General features: G+C 44.4%; 1 protein-coding gene across 2 annotated transcripts in view; it reads left to right on the forward strand.

Moving 5' to 3' along the window:
* Positions 1-23,558, forward strand: part of ATP6V0A4 (ATPase H+ transporting V0 subunit a4) — a 53,744-nt gene that overhangs the window by 18,112 nt on the left and 12,074 nt on the right. For both annotated transcript variants that reach the window (XM_034779095.1, XM_034779105.1), the window contains exons 9-17: positions 8,963-9,056; positions 11,160-11,372; positions 12,080-12,230; positions 12,526-12,665; positions 13,265-13,422; positions 14,868-14,961; positions 17,672-17,790; positions 20,692-20,908; positions 22,487-22,594. In XM_034779095.1, coding sequence (XP_034634986.1) covers positions 8,963-9,056; positions 11,160-11,372; positions 12,080-12,230; positions 12,526-12,665; positions 13,265-13,422; positions 14,868-14,961; positions 17,672-17,790; positions 20,692-20,908; positions 22,487-22,594 — 1,294 coding nt within the window. The remainder of the gene's footprint in view (positions 1-8,962; positions 9,057-11,159; positions 11,373-12,079; positions 12,231-12,525; positions 12,666-13,264; positions 13,423-14,867; positions 14,962-17,671; positions 17,791-20,691; positions 20,909-22,486; positions 22,595-23,558) is intronic.

Below are 23,558 nucleotides of genomic sequence, written 5' to 3' on the forward strand. Positions count from 1 at the left end.
TCTCTTGAACTGGTGTCGAAAGGAAACAGCAAAGAATACAAATTAAAATCTTAAACATTCTGTCTAATTCCCAGTTAAGCAAACTTTAAAAAAAACTAATCAGGTCTGAATACTGTGTTACTGTTTTATAGCTCTCAGTACTGATGGGCTTTGTATTGTGTAAGTCAGATTTGATTAACGGTCACTGAATCCGTTTTCATACCTAACCCCCCGCTCGGCATAGTTAGCCAAAGTCTTAAGGCCGGCAGATTTTTGCACGGATGACTCCAAGAAAGAACCCTATGTGAGAACCAGAACTGACCATACCTGACGCAGCCATCTGGTGGGTGGGTCTTTTCCTTGGTCCCTAGGCTCAGTCAGGACTGGATTGGGAAGGGGAATTTTTCCAGCAAAGGTCTTTGACTGTGGCGCTCCAGCTTGACCTTTAAGATCTGCTCCTGCATAATTGAAATTCATGGGAGTTTTGCCCTTCACTTCAATGGGAGCGGGATCAGTCCCTTACTGGCTGCTTTTACAACGTGCTGCAATAAGCAACAACAAACATTTCTCATGTACATAACATGGCAACGACTATGCCTGAAGGCTTGTCTATGCCTGGGCTCTCACCGGTGCTGCTGCCCAACCCATTGTAGAACCAGCGGGAATTTTTCAGAAAACAATTTTAGTAGATATAAGAACCATCATCATTTTGGTTGTCAGTGCGCATTGAACTCAGGTCCCCAGAGCTAAAAGCGTGAATCTCTGCCCCTTGAATAAAAGGGCTGCAGCTGGGAGCCTAAGGGAGTTAGGTACTCAAATCCTATTGGAATTCAAAGGGAGTTAGGCACCAACACCTATACCCTCTACCTGAGAGCTGAAGCAGACTCCTCCTTTGTGGGAAGCAGACACTGAGCAGTGGCTCTGTGGACATGCCTGTGGGTTCTCCTAATCCTGGTTAATTTAAAAGTAGAAATTAAGTTGGTGGTGCTATTGTAGTCCCTAAAAAGCATTTGCTCACATCAGAAACCCAACATCATCAGTGCACAATTAAGCACAACCATTAACGGTTAATATTCTGCAGAAATCCTGGATTGGAATAGCAGGACTTTTACAGGTCAGAATAAGCTTTGATTGGGGGAATAGTCTATGGAATGCTTGCACATCCCTCACTTGCAATATGCTTGGCTCTGACTGATAACATTAGTCTGCCAATTTCATGAGCATTAATCCCATGCACAAATTTATTAAAGAGACGGAGGGGTGGAATTGAGGAGATTTTTCCCTTTCTCTTAAGCTGGTGGCTGCCTAGATGCTAATGTGAATGCTAAAATGGGTTTATCAGTGTAAGGGTTCCCTGCTGAATTCTCCTTCAACTTTCATAGATGTCTGTCATTACGGCAAAGGCGATATTTAATATGCAAAGGGGCTGTTAAACGATCAAAGTAGCATTGCTGTGATAATGTGCAAAATGTAGGAACTCTACAGCACGGTGGAATAAGCTTTCAAGTTTGATTAAAAATACCAATTAAAAGATGGGCTAAGAGCTCTGAAGCATAAGAAGCTGGAGATAATTAAGCAGGGCTAGTAACCCTGGGATTCTTTTGCAGGATGGTTTGTGGTTAGAGATCCTGTTCAGAGTGGGAGGCTAGGTAAAGATATATTGTTGTGATTATAGAGCAGTGGTTCTCAAACTTTTGTACTGGTGACCCCTTTCACATAGCAAGTCTCTCAGTGTGACCCCTCCCCCCCAATAATTAAAAACATGTTTTTATATATTTAACACCATTACAAATGCTGGAGGCAAAGCGGGGTTTGGGGTGGAGGCTGACAGCTCGCAAACCCCCATGTAATAACCTTGCGGCCCCCTGAGGGGTCCCAACCCCCAGTTTGAGAACCCCTGTTGTACAGGGCTCAAATACACTGCTGTGTGTTTTGTTAAATTTGCCACTGTTCTTCCTCATGTATGGTCTAGATCTGATTCTGGGAAACATACCATGACATGCCTTGAGACCATGATGTAACACGCATTTCTAAATGTCACGTGCTGTCTTTTAAAATGATCAGTGGAATGGTCACTGATACACCAGCTGATAATCTGACCACGTATCTTTGTGTAAAAAAAGAAGCATTCTCTTCTAGGCGTTCTTTGTCAACTGTTTGAATCATGGCGCCATAGCTCAATACAACCTTTGTGACCTCCAGTAATGGCACGAGCACTAGACATTAAGCCATCGCTGCATGAATCAAACAGCTAATGACTGAGAAATCTGTGTATAGGTAGAAGCTATCATGTTACCTGACACTCATTTATTTTATGTAGTTAAAAATGTTATCCACTGCGAGAGCCTCGTGAGATGTGTGTCTTGTTTTGTGAGGGTCCCAGTGAACAGGCCAGAAAACCTGTCAGTGTACACTACATGAGTGTAACACAAACTACAGCCTGCTCTATGTGTAATTTTTGTATTGGTATAACTGTTGGTGTGATTTTTTTTTTTTAAACTGCTATCGTTATACCAGTACAGCCCCCTACTGTGGTTAGTTATTCTGGAATAAAGGTGTTTTATGCCAATATCGCTTATTCCCCTTCCTGTACAGGAATAAAGCCAAGTCTACACTTTGCGCTACAGTGACACAGCTGCAGCCTAGCACTATAATGTAGACCCTTCCTACATCAATGGAAGGAGTTTTTCAGTCTTTGTAGGTAATCTATCTCCCTGAGTTGCAGTAGGTAGGTTGATGGAAGAATTCTTCAGTCTACCTGGCTGCGTCTACACCTGGGGTTAGGTTGGCTTAACTGCAGCGCTCGGGGGCTTTTCACACCCTTGTGCAATGTAGCTAGTTCAGTCTAAGTGTAGACCAGGCCTCAATTATATTGGTATAAGCACATTTACACTGGTATGGCTGAATCCAGATTAGGGGAGGTGTAGACTTTTGTGTGTGGACAAGGCCTTAGTAATGCATACCGTGCATTAACTGTAACTATCCCTATACAGGTTTCAGAGTAGCAGCCGTGTTAGTCTGTATCCGCAAAAAGAACAGGAGTACTTGTGACACCTTAAGAGACTAACAAATTTATTAGAGCATAAGCTTTTGTGGGCTAAAGCCCACTTCTTTGTATGCATATAGAGTGGAACATATATTGAGGAGATATATATACACACATTCAGAGAGCATGAACAGGTGGGAGTTGTCTTACCAACTCTGAGAGGCCAATTAAGTAAGAGAAAATTTTTTTTTGAAGTGATAATCAAGATAGCCCAGTACAGACAGTTTGATAAGAAGTGTGAGAATACTTACAAGGGGAGATAGATTCAATGTTTGTAATGTCTCAGCCATTCCCAGTCCTTATTCAATCCTGAGTTGATTGTATCTAGTTTGCATATCAATTCCAGCTCAGCAGTCTCTCGTTGGAGTCTGTTTTTGAAGTTTTTCTGTTGTAAGATAGCCACCCGCAGGTCTGTCATTGAATGGCCAGACAGGTTAAAGTGTTCTCCCACTGGTTTTTGAATATTATGATTCCTGATGTCAGATTTGTGTCCATTAATTCTTTTGTGTAGAAACTGTCCGGTTTGGCCAATGTACATGGCAGAGGGGCATTGCTGGCACATGATGGCATATATCACATTGGTAGATGTGCAGGTGAACGAGCCCCTGATGGTATGGCTGATGTGATTAGGTCCTACGATGATGTCACTTTAATAGATATATGGACAGAGTTGGCATCGGGCTTTGTTACAAGGATAGGTTCCTGGGTCAGTGGTTTTGTTCAGTGATGTGTGGTTGCTGGTGAGTATTTGCTTTAGGTTGGGGGGTTGTCTGTAAGCGAGGACAGGTCTGTCTCCCAAGATCTGTGAGAGTAAAGGATCATCTTTCAGGATAGGTTGTAGATCGCTGATGATGCGCTGGAGAGGTTTTAGTTGGGGGCTGAAGGTGACAGCTAGTGGTGTTCTGTTATTTTCTTTGTTGGGCCTGTCTTGTAGGAGGTGACTTCTGGGTACTCGTCTGGCTCTGTCAATCTGTTTTTTCACTTCAGCAGGTGGGTATTGTAGTTTTAAGAATGCTTGATAGAGATCTTGTAGGTGCTTGTCTCTATCTGAGGGATTGAAGCAAATGCGGTTATATCTTAGAGCTTGGCTGTAGACAATGGATCGTGTGGTGTGTCCTGGATGGAAGCTGGAGGCATGTAGGTAAGTGTAGCGGTCAATAGGTTTCCGGTATAGGGTGGTATTTATGTGACCATTGCTTATTAGCACAGTAGTGTCCAGGAAATGGACCGCTTGTGTGGATTGATCTAGGCTGAGGTTGATGGTGGGATGGAAATTATTAAAATCATGGTGGAATTCCTCAAGGGCTTCTTTTCCATGGGTCCAGATGATGAAGATGTCATCAATGTAGTGCAAGTAGAGTAGGGGCGTTAGGGGATGAGAGCTAAGGAAGCGTTGTTCTAAGTCAGCCATAAAAATGTTGGCATACTGTGGGGCCATGCGGATACCCATAGCAGTGCCGCTGACTTGAAGGTATATATTGTCCCCAAATGTGAAATAGTTGTGGGTGAGGACACAGTTAAATCAGCAAAACCCTGTCAGTGTGAACATAGGTTTATTGATATAAAAGTGCTTCTACTGGTGTCGACACTTAGACTGACATAGGCTAAGTCTACTCCACAGGCTTCTGGTGGCATAGGTGTGTCAGTCAGGAGTGTGAAGAAGTGTGGTTCCTGACCAACATAGCTGTGCCAGTGAAGCTCCCTGTGTAGATGCAATTACAGTGTCAAAACGGCTTTCACCAGTATAGCTTGTTTCACTTGGGGGGTGGTTTTACTATACAAATTGCAGTTTTGCTGGGATAGCTGCATTCATGCAAGGAGTGCTTTGCTGACGTAGTTTACAACTATAGCTATCCTAGTATAGCGCTGCTAGTGTAGGCCTGGCCTCAGTCTACAATAACACACAATACTGTACATTCTCGATTTTAGTTGTTTACACTAGCAAATAAATATGGAAAACATATGATATAGACTAACTGGGTTTTATTAACATTTTCCTCAATGATGGCTCTTAAGCATTGCTTAGTCACAGCTCACTGACTGGGGATAAGCTGATTTTGCAATTGTGATGCAAAGATAAAAGTGAATGGCTACTGTAAGGACTTGGTGCTACAGGGCCATCTATTGGCTGATCTGTTACACTGGTCTACAATTTTTGAGAAGTCGTCTGCTTCAGAGATAAAATGTGCTATTTATTATGTATTTTGATGTGCTGAATTCAAATATGACAATTAAAACAACTGATTGGCTACTGTTTCTAAGATATTTAAGTTTTTACATTTTATGTCTATGTATATTGTGTAGATAGTAGAGTTTTAATCATAAATTGTAAACCTAGGTCTTTTCATGTGTTTATAGTTGCTTTACATGATAATATTTCACCTGTCCTGTTTATGTAACACTTTAAAAACCAGCAAAAGGGTTATATAAATAAAATGTATTATGAAACAAAAGGCAAAAAACTATTATGTACATAGTTTAGTCCTATTCAGTGTCTGCTCGGCGCTTCTTGGCTTGTCTCTTGTATTCATTAAATGGAGCATCTCTTGTCACTGTCCAGCAATAGTCTGCAAGCATTGATGGGCTCCATTTGCCCTGATAGCGTTTCTCCATTGTTGCAATATCCTGGTGAAATTGTTCGCCGTGCTTGTCGCTCACTGCTACGCAGTTCGGTGGAAAAAAATCTAGATGAGAGTGCAAAAAATGTATCTTTAGTGACATGTTGCAACCAAGGCTTTTGTATGCCTTGAGGAGGTTTTCCACCAATAACCTGTAGTTGTCTGCCTTGTTGTTTCCGAGAAAATTTATTGCCACTAACTGGAAGGCTTTCCATGCCGTCTTTTCCTTGCCACGCAGTGCATGGTCAAATACATCATCTCGAAGAAGTTCACGAATCAGAGGACCAACAAAGACACCTTCCTTTATCTTAGCTTCACTTAACCTTGGAAATTTTCCACGGAGGTACTTGAAAGCTGCTTGTGTTTTGTCAATGGCCTTGATAAAGTTCTTCATCAGACCCAGCTTGATGTGTAAGGGTGGTAACAAAATCTTCCTTGATTCAACAAGTGGTGGATGCTGAACACTTTTCCTCCCAGGCTCCAATGACTGTCGGAATGGCCAATCTTTCTTGATGTAGCAGGAATCTCTTGCACGACTATTCCATTCACAGAGAAAACAGCAGTACTTTGTGTATCCAGTCTGCAGACCAAGCAAGAGAGCAACAACCTTCAAATCGCTACAAAGCTGCCACTGATGTTGGTCATAGTTTATGCACCTCAAAAGTTGTTTCATGTTGTCATAGGTTTCCTTCATATGGACTGCATGACCAACTGGAATTGATGGCAAAACATTGCCATTATGCAGTAAAACAGCTTTAAGACTCGTCTTCGATGAATCAATGAACAGTCTCCACTCATCCGGATCGTGAACGATGTTGAGGGCTGCCATCACACCATCGATGTTGTTGCAGGCTACAAGATCACCTTCCATGAAGAAGAATGGGACAAGATCCTTTTGACGGTCACGGAACATGGAAATCCTAACATTACCTGCCAGGAGATTCCACTGCTGTAGTCTGGAGCCCAACAGCTCTGCCTTACTCTTGGGTAGTTCCAAATCCCTGACATGGTCATTCAGTTCACCTTGTGTTATGAGGTGTGGTTCAGAGGAGGAGGATGGGAGAAAATGTGGGTCCTGTGACATTGATGGTTCAGGACCAGAAGTTTCATCCTCCTCCTCTTCCTCGTCTGACTCAAGTGAGAATGATTCTGATGCATCAGGAACCGGCAGTCCTTCTCCGTGGGGTACTGGGCATATAGCTGATGGAATGTTTGGATAATGCACAGTCCACTTGTTCTTCTTTGACACACCTTTCCCAACTGGAGGCACCATGCAGAAGTAACAATTGCTGGTATCATCTGTTGGCTCTCTCCAAATCATTGGCACTGCAAAAGGCATAGATTTCCTTTTCCTGTTCAACCACTGGCGAAGATTTGTTGCACAAGTGTTACAGCATATGTGTGGGGCCCACCTCTTGTCCTGATCTGCAATTTTGCAGCCAAAATAAAGGTGATAGGGTTTCTTAACCATAGTGGTTATACTGCACTTTTGTGATGCAAAAGTCACTTCAGCACAAACATAGCAGAAGTGATCTGCACTGTTCACACAAGTACAAGGCATCTCTGCTCACTTTGGCTAAACAGAAATGTGTCCCTTTGCAAAATCAAACACTGACAAATAAGAGAGCACGACACTGTATGATTTCTAGAGCTGATCTAGGGCAATTTGTTCAGCAGAGTGATGTAAGCTTCGTTATGATTGCATCATCCATGACTTCTAGGAATAACATGATGCAATTCATATCATGTATGACGCAATCCCAGCTTCAGATTGCATCATTCATTGTTTTGCCTAAAAAGCAAGTACTGTCCAAACCCAGTCATAGATTTATTCATAGATCCAGTCAAAGATGTATTTTAGTCATTTCTGGTTTAAATTGAGATCCCTTCCCGTAATAACTCACTTATCCTCCGCCATTCCCAAGTCAAGGGTCGTGTATACTGACCCAATAGCATATCTTGAAAACTAGAGCCAATCAACAATTTTAAGCATCATTTTCATTCTCAGTGACCCAGAATTAGTAAAATTTGACTACATTTATTTCAGAAGCATTTTGGCTGTAGAGCAGCGTTACATGACTGACTTTTCAGAAACTGCATTAAATGCCCCAATAACAGCTAAGCGGGTAAAATGAGACAATCACTATGCTCTTGAATGAACTCACATAACAAAATGATACTCACAAAAAAGACAAAAACACCCGACTGCCTGTCGGTGAACAGTTTTTTCACAAAGCAATCGCTCTATATCTGACCTCTCCGTCCTCAGCCTCAAAGGGAGCCTGCACAACGTCTTCAAAAGATGAGCCTGGGAGCTTAAATTCATGACTTTGCTAGACACTAAAAATCATGGCCTGAATAGAGAGACAGGGTTTATGGCCTATTACCACACTCTGTAACCCACTAGTGTTAATCGGCCTCTTCACCTTGAATGTTCCCTTCAACTATGTGTTAAGTACTTATGCTAAACAAGCCGTTCCACTTCGCATTTAGCTGTGACACTCTTGAGTACATTTCCCAGACCTGAAGAAGAGCTCTGTGTAAACTCGAAAGTTTGTTTGAGTCCTTATTCAATCCTTTGTTGATTGTTATATGCATCCGAAGAAGTGGGCTGTAGTCCACGAAAGCTTATGCTCTAAGAAATTTGTTAGTCTCTAAGGTGCCACAAGTACTCCTGTTCTTTTTTCGAAAGTTTGTCTCTCTCTCCAACAGAAGTTGGTCCAATGAAAGATATTACCTCACCCACTTTGGCTTTGCAGAAAATGTTATTTTTGTCACTTTTTAAAATCCTTTCCACTAGGGCTAGGTCTACACGCCAGCCTATGTCGGCAAAATGTGTGCTGCTCAGGGCTGTGAATATTCCACATGAGTTACCCCAACGTAAGTGTTTCTGTGCACACCGCTACGCTGGCGTGAGAGCTTCTCCTGCCAACATAGCTTATGCCACTCACGGAGGTGGGTTTTTTATGCCGACTGGAGAGCGCTGTCCTGTCAGTATAGAGAGCGTCTTCACCAGACGTGCTTCAGCGACACAGCTGTATCCATTCAGTTGCGCCGCTGCAGAGCTGTATGTATAGACATGGCCTAAGGAAAATCAGGTACCTTAACTCACAGCACAGAATGAGAGTCCCATTTACTGTTGGATTGAGGGAGGTTCCTATGTATAACTGCACTTCAGCTACAGTGCCAGTGCATCTCAGTGCATGAAGTGGAGATGGGGACCAGTTTTCAACTAAAAAGCGTGTGCAAATAGTCTTACAAATAACTGTGCATAGCAACAGTAAGTATGACTGTGTCTTTTCCTCCTTCTTCATACTAGATTTCGTGCTACAGTATATACCTGTCCAGAGTCTGCTGCTGAACGTCGAGAAATGGCCGATGGTGTGAACGCAAGGATTGAGGATTTAAACGCAGTAAGTGACACTACTTTTATTTAGGCCCTGATCCTGTGACTGACTGCTTGCAGACAGACTGGCTCCTATGGTCATGGGGAGCCCAGTTGACAACTGTAGGGATCCACACACAAGTAGGGGTCTGGCCATGTACAGTCACTTCAGGATCAGGGTGGTGAGGGGAGGATCCAGGAATAGGTAATCATGGAATCATAGAACTGTAGGGCTGGAAGGGACCTTGAGAAGTCACCTAGTCCAGCCACTTGCATTGAGGCAGGACCAAGTAAACTTAGACCATCCCTGACAGGTGTTTGTCCAACCTTTGCTGCTGGTAAAATAAATGTACCACATTGCATCATCATGACATCATGACATACGTGACAGAAATTTTTTTTTACAAGTGTTTTAGAGAGTTTTACACATTTTTATTGGAACTATTTTTGTGTGTGCAATAGCTTTAGCAGAGGATGGAGATCTCAGCTCTCATATACAAACACTTTGCCCCCTGGTCCAACTGTATAGGGATCAGAGGGCACCATAAAAACCTTTAAAAATACCTGAAATAGCTTTTCTGTACCTAAAATGGCTGATCTCTCAGGTCCTTGGTGTAGTAACAAGTCCTGAACCACACTGGAAAGCCAGGGATCTCCCTTTTCCAGTGGTATCCACCTCCTGTTTCTAACTTTGAAATCTCAACCCTTAAATCTCTGACAGCGGCAGAACTGAAAATTGCCTCAGGCAGGTGTAATTTTGTGGGGAAAAGTCCACATTTGAGGGGAAATAAGGAAAAGTTTCTTTGGCAGGTTCCTTTGGGGAAAAGAACCCAGTGGCAGTTGAATGACGAGGCTCAGAGATTTAGAATGTTAGCAGTCGTCCTAGTGAAACTGGCTGAGCAGCTGAGTTGGCTAAAGACGTGATAATTGCATAACCGTGTGATATATTAAAAATCCATGCGTTTGTGAGATAATTTATCGTACACGTGACCTTTGCTATTAAAGGGTCTGATCGAACTCACATTGCGGTCTGTGGAAAGACTCCCATCGGTTTGGATTAGGACTTTAATCTATTTATTTGACTGGTTAGTTGGCATTGACAATGTCCTAAATAGTCTATGAATTCTGTTGTCTTTGAATCATGCTGAGCTTTCCAAAAGTCATGTGTTTGGATTGCTTTGACTTTTGTCACCCAGCCCCTATTTAGACCCATGTTAACCTGTAAGGCAGGATGGTGGCATAGTAAGGATGCGGGGTACGAACTAGGCGTCCAGTTCTGTGGCCCATGCTCCACTTTGTGAGTAGTGCTGCTGAAGTCCGGATGGGGCCCTGAAAGAGTGCTGTAGTTAAAATAAAACGCTCCCACCCATTTATAAAAACACGGATTTTCCTCTATTTGAAAATGAGACCGATGCATTGGGTGTGGAACTTTGGTTTTTATGTTGTGCAAACTTTCTGTAATGCTGCTCCGTGCAACATAGTGGGCAGCCCTCATTCTCTGTCCTTGTTCCAGACCGTCCCATCTAGCAGTTGGAGACGCAGACATTTATTTGACTTGATATCATCCCCTTTCTTAAATGCTCATGTCAGAGTGACCCCCCAATGGTCTCACTGCTGACTAGCCAGCTGGTCAGGATTTTGCTTTTAATTCTGCTTGCCTCAGCCAGCCAGACTCCTCTCAATGCTTGTTAGCTATGGAGGCCTTCTTGAGAGAGACCGAACTAGGGCCTGATCCTACATCCTACAATTGTTGCCCAAGAACTCCTGAAGGTGTCATCGAGCGTTGAAGGTGCTCGGTGTCTGCAAGAAATATCTCAGCCCCTTTTAGGACCAAGCTCCCAATGAGCAGAGCTTTAAATTTCAGGGGTCAGGAAAATGTGCCTTGCAATATCAGCTACTGAGCTGGAATTAACAGGAATGAAGCTGCGATAAATCCCCCCCAGTATTTCAGCTTTCCAGAGATTGGCAAATTACGTCCATGTTCAGACATCTTTGAATGCTATTATCGGGCGTTTGGCTGACTCATACTAAATACCTGCAGTCCTTCCCCAGGCTTCCCTAAAATGCAGCTGAAGGGCACCACACCAAATACGTTCCCGTTGCTTCACTATTGCTCCTGCTTTGCTTGCAGGTGATCACCCAAACGGAATCGCACCGCCTGCGGCTGCTGCGCGAGGCGGCTGTGAACGTGTGGACTTGGGGGATCAAGGTGAAGAAAATCAAAGCCATCTACCACATCCTGAATTGCTGTAACATTGACGTCACCCAGCAGTGCGTCATTGCCGAGATCTGGTTCCCAATGGCTGACTCCGGCAGGATAAAAAGAGCTCTCCAGCAGGGAATGGTGAGGGGCTAAGTGCATTTCCCAACCACTTTTTATTGGAGCCCCCTTCTTGCTTCGGAATGGACTCCCGGGACCCACCATAGCTTCTTTTTCTTTTGCCTGTTTTTTGGTCTGTCCCTCTCTTTTCTCTCTCTCCCGTCCTTTACCTCGTCTATTCTAATTTTTGGCTCTCCCGGCTCCGGTGGCTCCTGTCCTCATTCCCTGACCGAGAGATGCTCGCAGCTCAGGCTGGGTGGGAATATCCACGGGTGCATCTGGGGACATCCCTGGGCCACATGTGCTCTCGTGGCTGAGCTGAGCTCTGCACTGAGTTGCTCTGAGCACCCAGCAGCATAAGGCCCACTCAGAGAAAGGAGGAGAGGTGGGCGGCTGTCATGGAGCTGTCTGCCCCTTCACTTGCGGCTGTGGGAGCATGTTTGCCTCTGGGAAGTGAGCAAGGTGTAGGAATGGGGAGTTCTGCCCAACAACACTGTGCCCTGAGTCTGCTGGGGCTAGTCTGTCTATCCCGTCTCCTGAGGGGACCTGCTTTCAAGATTGGGAGACAGTGGGCTAAAGGGGTGTATAATGCAGACCTGTTGGGCAGGGTTCACTAGCCAAATACTATTCCATGGGCGAGGTTTCTTGGCAAAACAGCATGACGTGACTAGTAAGAACAGGCTAATGTTCACCCCCACCATTTCACGTCCATCCTTGTCGCCTGTTTGCAGGAACGTAGCGGCTCTACCATCTCCCCTATCCTGACTGCAGTACAGTCTAAGATGGCCCCACCCACCTTCAACAGAACCAACAAGTTCACTGCAGGCTTTCAGAACATTGTGGATGCTTATGGTGTGGGAAGCTACAGGGAGATGAATCCAGGTAAAAAGACACATGGTTTGTTGCAGCCTGAAGATGAGATCCTGCCAAGGGCATGGGTCAGCGGGAAGGGCCTCTGGTCTCTGACCACACTTTGTGATCCAAAACCATGTATGTCACAGCTGAACCAAATTCTCTGCTGGTGCAAATTAGTTCAGCTCCATTGACTTCAGTGAAACTGCACCCCTTTACATATGGCATAGAATCTGGCCTTCTGACCCTAGTGGTTGATTTAAAAAGCTGATTCCTGTTGAGGTCTTTCAGTGAAACTGAGCTCCTGTCTGTCTCCTTCCGTCAGCTCCATACACTATAATTACCTTCCCCTTCTTGTTCGCGGTGATGTTTGGAGATTGTGGCCACGGTGCTGTTATGCTGGGCTTCGCCCTCTGGATGGTCACTAACGAGAAGACACTTTTGGCCCAGAAAAGCAATAATGAGGTGAGTTTCCTAGGGCTGAATGCATCCTGCCAGCCTTGCAACGGGTTCCAAAACTCTTACTCAATACTGAAAGCATCTAAACCCCAAAATGTTAAATGAATTTTCTTCTGTAAAACTCAGAGAAGCTAAGAGGCCAAGCTGTTTGGCAAGTAGTTCCTCTGCCTAATAATAACACAAAGGGCCAGATCGCCCCAAACATGCTCTAACTTTACACCTGCAGTTTCACACACCCACATATATGTCTGTACAAAACTGTAGCTGGCATTTGTATGTGGGCAAATTGAGGCTAAGTTTTCAAAAGTCGGACCCTAAAGTCAGGCTCTTAAATCCACCTTTAGGGATCTAAGTAAGTGGCCTGATTTTCAAAAATGTTGAGCAGCTAGCAGCTCCCATTAATATCGCTGGGTGTTCAACACTTCTGAAATTAGGCCATTTCTGTAGGAACATCTTATCCAAGCATGAACATCTGGAAATACAGGGAGTGAGTGAGTGAATGAATGACTCTGTAAAATAATTCCTCTCTCGGGGCATGGTGCACCATGCGAGCATTGTTTTGTTGTGTGATGGTTGCTTACTCTCCCTGAATTCTTCCCTTGCAGATTTGGAACACCTTCTTTGGTGGGCGCTATCTGATCCTGCTCATGGGCATATTCTCCATTTATACTGGCTTTATCTACAATGACTGCTTCTCCAAATCTTTCAACATCTTCGGTTCTTCCTGGCATACCCGCCCCATGTTTAGAAACAACACGTGGAAGTAAGTGGTAAATGATGTAAAAACAAAAAGGAAGATGACACATAATGGAACAATATTTTATTCCATGGGGATTAAAAGAGAGACCTGCTGAGGATGCATGTGAGGCTGGGCTGAATCCCTGGGGTGAATTCATGTGTGAATGAACCAGGCTGTATGACTGAATTCACATTTGGACAAATCTCATCTCAAAATCCAGGTCTGTTTTAACAGATACTTAAAATAGCTGCTGACTTGGGGAGGGGCCATCATAGGCATAGTGGACTCCATCACCCCAGCACATGGAAGTATGACCTGGCTTTCCCATACCTCACCTCTCTCACTCCTCCACTTGCCTCTCACTGCGCCTTCCCAGCCCCCTTTTATCCCCGGAGCCTGCCCTGCCCCCTTCCTCTCCTCCCCTGCCTGTACACATCCCCATATCACTATAACAGGGTTCAAAAAAGAACTAGATAAGTTCATGGAGGATAGGTCCATCAATGGCTATTAGCCAGGATGGGCAGGGATGGTGTCCCTAGGCTCTGTTTGCCAGAAGCTGGGAATGGGCGACAGGGGATGGGTCACTTGATGATTACCTGTTCTGTTAATTCCTTCTGGGGCACCTGGCATTGGCCACTGTCAGAGGACAGGATACTGGGCTAGATGGACTTTTGGTCTGACCCAGTATGGCCGTTCTTATGTTCACTATTCGGCTTCATAGTCAGTATCCGAGAAATATCAAGGCCCAATAAATTCCTGGGCTGAGATTCTTTGATGTACCAGAACTCTCATGCTCCGGGAGCTTGGGAAGCTCTTGCCATAACTTAAACAGTGTTGGGGGCCTGTCTAAATTATGGCAGCCTCCCCTTGGCTGCCCTATGGGCCGCAGTACTGTCTGGAACCTCTGCAGAACTGTGTGCTAAGGCTCCAGTCCCACCTCCAGTTCTGCCACCAACATGGTCCTTATGATGCTAACAAGGGGGATCCTGGAAGGCAGATTTATGAGTTTTCCTCAGTTCCTGTTCTGGGGGACCCCCACTCCTGTCCAGATTACAGGGCTTTTAGAGCCCCTTTATACTGCTCCCTCCAGCTCTTTTACCTGGTGTGAAGGGGCTGGAATGAGGGTGAGGATCTTGCCCCTAGTATCCAACACATCAGGGATAGGTGGATTTCAGACTTTTCAATGACCATGTGAGCAATCAAAGTGCTGGGACTTTCCCAAATCGTTCAGATGCTACCTTGATGTGTTTCCTCCCAGACCCATTGTAGCTGGAATAGGAGTGTCAGGCCTTGTATATCCAGCATATACATGTATGTACACACACACACACACAGCATATGCACACACACAATGCCACTGTAGGCCTTGGGTAAACGAAATGTTTAATTTTGTAGTACTTAGCACTCTAGATAGAGAAACACCTCAGGCTGAGGCAGTAAGAAACTGCCTCTTCTCTTTTCTTTTGTAGTCCACATGTTCTTGAAGAAAATCAAGTATTGCAGTTGGATCCAGCAGTCCCTGGAGTCTACTCAGGAAATCCATATCCGTTTGGAATTGATCCGGTAATAAAATTCAGTTGGTCCAAGATCTTTAGTTATATTCCCTCCCCGCTTCTACAGATCTAGTACATCAGCTGCTTGTGTATTGCCTTCAAATATGCAAGCAATCCCTCCCGAAGCCACATTGGCCACTTCCTGCTCTTTGCAAGTCCATTATGCCTTAGTTATGGAGTCTTTTAGGGTGCTCATCTTCAGCATTCAAGATTTGAGTACGATATTCCTTCCCCTCATGCCATGACCAATAGATAGAGGCCGTGTGGTCTGCAGGTATGTGCATAGATTTGGCACTTGGGAAATTCTGAGTCTAATTCTTGCTCTGCCTGTAAGTCAGTGGATTTAATTTACCCATCTGCATAAGGATGATGATAATGTGTACCTATCTATCTCATCATTTTGATTTGAGGATTAACTCCTTAATGTGTGCACAGTGATTTGAACATTTAAAGCACTAAAATGTAAAGATTATTAATGTCTCCAAATTTGAGGTATTGAAATCTAATACCCCATCGTTACAATTTTCTGAGAATCTGTTTCTTTCATGCTGTGTATGAAATTCGGTTAGCACCAAGTGGTCACTAGCACCAATCTCCCTACTTCCCTTTCAGTCTCATCCAGCCTGCCCTTGTTGGTAAAAGAGCTAGATGTGATTTCATTTTCAAAAAACAAGGCAAAGAAACCCTCAGTTAGTTCATAGCTGCACAGTAACATATGAATGTCCTAAGCCCAGACCTGGAAGTGTAGCTGAGAAGCATTCACTGCAGTTCAAGAAGTGGCGTTAAAGTGGGTTTAAGCCACCTGTATGTTCCCTCCCCCACTCCTGGGACCATCTGTGTCCACTCACTGGTGTAAATTAGAAGAGTCATACGCTTTTATTTACTCTGGCTGCTAATTCTCCCAATGGGCTATACTGGCATCCAAGGATGTGGGAGGAGGAGGGCATAAGTGGACCATGGGCATATTCCACTGGCTGGGCATAGAAGACATTACAGTGGCTTTATGTATGCCATCTGAGGATTCCCCTGCACTCTGGTAACCCACCAGTGGCTGGGTCAGCTAGCTTTAGGGCAGGACCTGGGCTTTGCTGCATAATTATTTTTAGTTAATTGGATTTTATTGAAACAAAGCAATTATCCCAGCTGTGTCATTTAACTGGAATGTAGATGTGCAGCATACAGCAACATGAAAGCAGCCAAGAATAACTGTGATGAGCCCAGCAGGCCACTAGATGGCAGCTTTTCTCTCCAATACTGTACAGGTTTAGCTGAAAGTTCTAACAGTAATCCTAACAATGAAGAAATGGACAGTGCCACACATTTCTTAGTGTGTTTGCAGGGTTGTTGTAGTCGTGTCAGTCCCAAGATGTGAGAGAAACAAGGTGGGTGAGGTAATAAATTTTATTGGACCAACTTCTGTTGGTGAGCTTGAAAGTTTCTCTCACCTCAGCAACAGAAGTTGGTCCAATAAAAGATATTATCTCACCCATCTTGTCTCTCTACTTTTTTAATATGAACATTTCTATGGGATTTAACCAGTTCACTCATTATAAAGGCCTGGCTTGTTTCTTTTGTTTAGAATACTTTTGTGCAGGGTTAGCAGGATGGTATGATGCCTTTATACCTTGAAGAGAAATAGTCACCTTAGATTATGAGATCTGACTATACTGGGGTCTCCTTCAAAATGATAGTATCTCCTAGTCTAAAGCGTTTGTAGAAGGTACTATGTTACTAGCTAAATAAGTAAATAACTAGTATGTTACTTTCCCAGCAAACCTCCCTTCCCACCCAGCCTCCCCCCGCCCCCGCTCCTTTTTATACTGTATCTCACATGTATTGCCTTAAGAGAAAAGTTCCAGAGGAGGTATCTCCTCAACACCCTCCAAAGTGAAAAATGAGGCAAATAAATTATTTGAATTACATGCAAGGTACTTTTCATCCTTAATTTCTCCCTTGGCTTCAGGTAGTCCAACGAACCCTCCGATTCTCTTACAGGCTTTCCTGCCTTCGGATCTGTTTCAATGGTTTCCATAACCATAATGGTTCAGCTGCCCCTTTAAGTGGTGACCAGAGCTGTCTCTCAGTTTCATGCATGAGAATAGCCTTTCTTGAGTTGAAATGAGCACATGTTCTACGGATCACTGTTTCCTCCAGCGAACATGGAGACCTTTTTTTATAGTGGATGAAGGCAGAAAGGAGGTTCTCATTGCTATCCACCTCTGCTGTCGAGAGCCATCACAGTCCAGTGGTGCTGGAACAATTTTTATAGTGGGGGTGCTGAAGGTGGAAACTATGTATTTGGGTTGTTATTACTACTTCAAGCCAGGGGGTGTGGCAGCACCCCTAGTTCCAGCATCTATGGCACAGTCTAGTGGCTAGTGCATGACACTGGTCAGATCGGGGTTATAATAACAGCTCTTCCACTGGCCTGCATGTGCATGATCTTAGATCACTTCAACACTCTGCCTCAGTTTCCTCATCTGTTTAAAAACAGGATAATAATTATCTTGGAAATCTTTGGGCGAAAAGCTTTATATAAGTCCAATGTATTATGAGCCAGACTTAGATTTCAGTCATTTGGGATTGTTCAAAGTAGAACTAGCAAAAGGCGTTTGATGGCATTTGAAATTAATGGTCTAATGATTTTTCACCTGTTGTTATCAAAAGAATTCCCGAAAATCCTGCTCTTTTTATCTATTTCTCCCTTCACTTTTCTGAAGATCTGGAACATTGCTTCAAACAAGCTGACGTTCTTAAACTCCTACAAAATGAAGATGTCTGTCGTCATGGGGATTACGCAGATGGTCTTTGGGGTCACACTCAGTCTTTTCAACCACATGTAAGTGCAATGGTCTCACACGTGCCTTTTAAAGGTTTGCATGTGTTGCTGCTCTGGGTTACTGGGCATGGACTCTAGGCCTGTTGCTACTGCTCATGAATAGGTTCGTGTCTTTAACTCCTTCTGAAGCCTGGGCACCGCACCCTAGTCTGGTACAATGGAAAATCCTGATAAGGATCAAGTGTTGGCCAGAATATTGTATCCTTATCAGCAAGTGATTCTTATGTACTTATGTTTTATGTATTTTCCACGGCCTTAGCTTCCACTGAAAGAGATTTGCATTCCTGGCCTTCAGCCTTGCAGAAAATTCTCCCCAGCCCAACGTTCCCTCTACTGTTCATTTTTATACCACAGCTATCGCTGAGTCAGGGGTCCCAGTAACCGCACACTTGTCCCTCAGCCTAGTTGCAACATGTTTTAGTGCGGCTGGGACCTAGCAATGTCCCTGTAAGTAGGCGAAAGCCTTGGACTATTGTTTGTATCACAGCCTCCACTTAGTGTAGACAGGGCTTTAGAGAAAATAAGGCCCAGAAGCCTGTAGGAAAACAGGTTGGAAGTAAGGTATGTCTGCACTTCACAACTGAGTCTGAGGACCCATGTACAACATGGTTACAGTTTGCAGAGCCAATGGGACCTTAGCTGGTGCTCATATATCATGACGAACACAGTATGAAAACCTAGCTAGGTGAGGAGATAGAACTGTGTCCCATCACAGGTCTAAGGCTCATAAGATAGGGTAGTAGCCACAGGAGGGCTATGCATAATGGGACCAAGGTCCCGTTTTGGTTGGGACAGTCCTCTTTTTAAACTCTGTCTTGGCTGTCCCAGCGTTTTTGACAAAAACAGGCATTTGTCCCGTTTGCTCTTCCCAACTGATCAGGTGGCAAGAGCAAATGAACGAATGCCCAGTTTACGGAGGAATGTTGGGGGGGGGGAGCAGTGATGTGAGGTGCTGGGCAGCGGGACTTAGGGGGGCAGCCCCAGCAGGCCTGGGGTTTGGGTACTCAGCCCCAGCCGCAGGTAACATGGGGTATGGAGTTCTGATTGGGGGGGGGTCAGCCCAGGCAGTGCGGAGCTCGGGGAGTGAGCCCCAGCCCTGAGTGGCATGGGGCACGGAGCTTGGGGGAAGGGAGGGTCAGCCGCGGGCAGCAGGGGTGTGGTCAGTTCTGGTGAGCCCTGTAAGCACGGGGGGGAGGGCGGCTCTGGCGAGCCCCATGGGCGGGGGGGAAGGACAGCTTGGGCGAGTGCCATGCCATTTCATTTTTACTTTAGGAAATATGGTCGCCATAGCCATGCAGCAACCCTGCTGACCATGCCAGTGCCCCACACCCGCACTTCACCCACATAGAGATTGATTCTTCGGTTTAGTGCAGGTGAAGTGAATTTTGCCTCTAATGCAGATGGGCAAGCCCCGTGCGTTGCTGCACATCACTGCTCCAATTCATTGCTGCAGCTGAACCAAGTGCAACAGGTCACCAGTTTTCACAATCTCTTCTTCGTTAGGGTTGTGGCTTTTCTGCTGAGTGGTGTGTGTGTGTGTGTGTGTGTGTGTGTGAGAGTGTGTTCTTGATTTCACAAAATATTTTCAGAGATACAAAAGTGCAGTTAATTTTAAATGTAGAATCTATAGCTTTTTTTTGCTAAAATCTCTCTCTCTGGGCCTGATCAAGAGCCCATTATAGTTAATGGAAGTCTTTCCATTGACTTCAGTGGGCTTTGGATCAGGCCCTATATGTATAATACATCCACAAAGCCCAGACTCTGTTCTGGGAATGAATGGAGGTTGTGTAGTGGACGAGGATGCCTATAGGATTCTCATTTGCTGAAAAGTTGGAAGGTTCATGGTGAATGAAGCAGGGAACTGCAGGAAGAGAAAGGCTGGTCTCATAGTTAAGGCGGTTGAACGCTCCCCTGGAGAATTGAATTCTATCCCTGCCTCTGCCCTATTGTTCCTATGTGATGCTGGGCAAGTCCCTTAAACCAAACTTTTCCCAGGTGGCCCCTAACTGTGTATTCCTCATTTTCGGCGTGCCCAACTTGAGACCCTGGGTCTGATCTGCAGAAGTGCTGAGCACTCACGGCTGTAACTGCAGTCAGTGGGAGCTGTGCTTTGAACACAAAGTGTTATATAAAGCTAAGTACTGTGAAAAGTCAGGCCCTGTATGCCTCAAATTGGGCACCCAAAATTACTGGGCACTTTTGACTTTAATCTGTATGCCTCAGTTCCCCATCTGTAAAATGGGGCTAAAAACCTCTTGCCTCAGAGGGGTGCTGTGAAGATAAATTCACCAATGCGTGTTAGGAACTAATGTAATATGATGAGTGCATCATAGAAAAGCCCATAAGGAAATTAATAGTTCTGCATTCAGTGCAGGGTGTGGATGGTATGCAATAAATAAGGCCTGGGGTCACACAGGCAGGAGAAAACAAAACATTGAATAATGCTCATTCAATGAGCACCACCCATCCTGTGCACTGAATGAGGCAGGGATCCTACAGAAAAATAGTATGTGATCATATAACTAAAGCCTATATCATGCACACACACAAGGGGGGTGAATTAGGGCTTCACAGGTAACTTTAATTCTGGCATTTCCTAATATTTGCTACTTTAACATTCTTTTAAGGTACTTTTTAAATGTAATAATCTATGCTCAGATACCAGAATGATGGGCAAAGTGTGAGACCTGAATAGAATATGTGTAAAATAATATTTATATCTAAATAGTACCTTTAATCCCTAAGGATACACAAGTCACACATTTCTCCCTTGTCCATGCGTAGCTGTATGATGCTAGTTTCATTTTTTGGAGACTAAATGATGTGCTCCACAGTCCTAACCCAGTGATCTTGTCCCGTGTGTGCCGTACCAATCCCTTTGGTGGGGTTCTGTCTTTCCAGCTACTTCAAGAAAACCATAAACATCGTCCTGCAGTTCATTCCAGAGATGATCTTTATCCTCTGCCTGTTTGGTTACCTGGTCTTCATGGTTATTTTCAAATGGTGCCACTTCGACGTCCATGTATCCCAGAAAGCACCGAGCATTCTCATCCACTTCATCAACATGTTTCTGTTTAATTACAACGATCCTACAAATGGCCCCTTATATCCGCACCAGGTATGGACTCGAGTATTTTTACACCTAGCTACTTACCCCAAGTTTAGAGAGCCGTTTCAGCCCAGGTTCATTAACTGGTGTGTGTGGGCCCCAGCTATGTTAGTTTGAAAATTAGACAGGCACTGGTACAATAAGCAGGTTAGACCCCAGACAGGTCCTACCCTTCAAACAGTTCAAGTCAGTTGAGAAAATTTCTATGGGTCAAATTCTGCCCTCTGTCACACCTCCGTGTGCAGCGGGTTGTGTAGGGTGGAATTTGGTTCTAGTGAAAGCAATATCTCCTCTTAAAGTCTAACCCTGCTGCCATTTTGTTCCGTAAGAGGCAAATCCTGTCTCCAGGCAGCAAAATCAATATTGTTATTGGGGAGGCCCCCAGGGGCTCAACTGCCAGGTGCCAGGCTGGCTGCGGAGGGCTGTTTTCCTGGAATTCAGGTTGGTCAGGCTGGCTGTGGAGGGTTGTTTTCCTGGAATTCAGGTTGCTCCGGTAGTGAGGAAATGGCCTAATTGCTGACCCCAGTGATGACACACTCAAGGCTGGGAGAGTGACTGTGGAAGCGAAGTGCTGTAGTGCTCTATTGTCTTGTGTCAAGTATCAGAGGGGTAGCCATGTTAGTCTGAATCTGTAAAAAGCAACAGAGCGGCCTATGGCACCTTTAAGACTAACAGAAGTATTGGGAGCATAAGCTTTCGTGGGTAAGAACCTCACTTCTTCAGATGCAAGTCTGAAGAAGTGAGGTTCTTACCCATGAAAGCTTATGCTCCCAATACTTCTGTTAGTCTTAAAGGTGCCACAGGACCCTCTGTTGTTGTCTTGTGGTGACTCCGTTTTTAGGGCTGCTCAGAAATTTTTTGGCAAAACTATTTTTGACATAAAACCAGGTTTTGACAAAGCAATTTTCCCCCCAGAAATGTCTGCTTTCCTCTGGAATTTCTGATTTTTTCATTGGAAAAGCTGAAAACTCGACATTTTTGGCTGAAAACTTAAATGTATTTGTTTTCAGGCAATTTTTGATCAAAAATTATTTGGTTTTGGAGGTTCTCTACTTTTAATGAAAAGTCAAAATAGAACTGTTTTCCTACCAGCTCTGTCCATTTGGTCAGATAATACATGAGAAGATGTATTTGCAAACTCATGCTGGTTTCAGAAAGTCCAGCTGCGTTCTTTCTGGCTCGTACATACTTCATCTCTAATAGGGAAGGCTCTGCAGGACAAATTCTGCCCTTAGTTACATCTGTGCAACCCTACAGCATTCTGAGGTCAGATTTCTGTCCTGCAGTTTGGACTCAGTTACCAAGACTGTTGATGATGCCTGAGATGGAATAAACTCGCTCTACAATAGCTGTGTGGGGTCTGCAGTGTTAACAGGAGTGCAAAGCAGAGTATGTGTTTATTTTTGTCACCAAGCAAGCAGACGACACTCTGGAAGCACACAGGGAGCAGATCAGTTGAGTGAGAAGGGGCCATTTTTACTGAATCACTTTTCTGACCATAATTGCACTTGAAAAACTTAAAAAAAAGCTTTTGTGATGTCCCTTTAACAGATTTCCCCCCTTCCTCTCCCCTTTGGTCTCTTGTAGGAAGAAGTCCAGAGCTTTCTGGTCATATTTGCCCTGATAGCTGTTCCCTGGATGCTTCTATTTAAACCTTTCATCCTCCGAGCCAATCACCGGAAAGCTCAGCGTATGGTAAGGGCACAAGTCTGTGGCTGCATTCTGAAGTTGCAGACAGCTCTGTTTGCGGTAGGATGGGGGCAGAGCTGAAGATTAGAAGTGGGATTTTCCAAAGCACTCAGCCTAGGACCTAACTCTGCTCCCCTGGAAGTTAATGGGAGTTATTTACCAGTGAGTTTGATTGGAGCAGAGTTAGGCCAACACTGAGCGTTTTTTAGAAACTATATCCTAGCTCAGAAGCAGTTAGAAAAAAGTAATTGTGAGGCCAGTGGTCTGGTGATTGCCTCAGTTCCCTGCTGTGCTCAGTTCACAATCACTGCTATGACTGATTGCTTGCGCCATATAAACTGGGAGCAGGGCAGAAATGGTGCTCTCAGGGAACATATACAGTACCTGGGGAAGTGCCTGATTTAAATGTGATTGATTTTAAATAACACTTTCCTCCTTAAATGATAGAGCGCATCTCATAAAGCCCCTGGTCCTACTCTGTTGCACATAACAGTCAAAGCTGCTTGTGAATTCTGTTCTTTATTGCATTTGTTTCTAATGAGTTACTTTTCTTGGTAGTTAGATGTGACTGGAGTATCTTTTATCTGGCCCAGATGTTTTCATTTAAAGAGAGTTCAGCTGGTTATGCTAAGTGACCTTTTCCAGTCCAGCAACTCAGAACCTATCGTTTGTCCTGTAACTTCTTACTGTGTAACTCTTCTGGGACTTTCAGGCAGGTTTTACATTGTTGACTCCAGTGTCTGCTTTATGCCAATAACATTTGCTATCTTTCCTCCTCTTTCCATCTTCCCCCGCATTCCAACCAATGATTTTCATATGTCAGCTGCCTGATCCGATCTTAGATTTTGCCAGATTCATACAGCTCCAACAAAAGGCACTCTTTGTATGACATTCAAGACAACTCTGAGATAAGCAGGCATAACAGAGATTACTGGTGCAACAGAACAAAGCACATTATTATGAGACCTTT

This window comes from Trachemys scripta, chromosome 1 (genome assembly GCF_013100865.1).
Source record: "Trachemys scripta elegans isolate TJP31775 chromosome 1, CAS_Tse_1.0, whole genome shotgun sequence".
In the NCBI taxonomy this organism is placed as follows: domain Eukaryota; kingdom Metazoa; phylum Chordata; order Testudines; family Emydidae; genus Trachemys; species Trachemys scripta.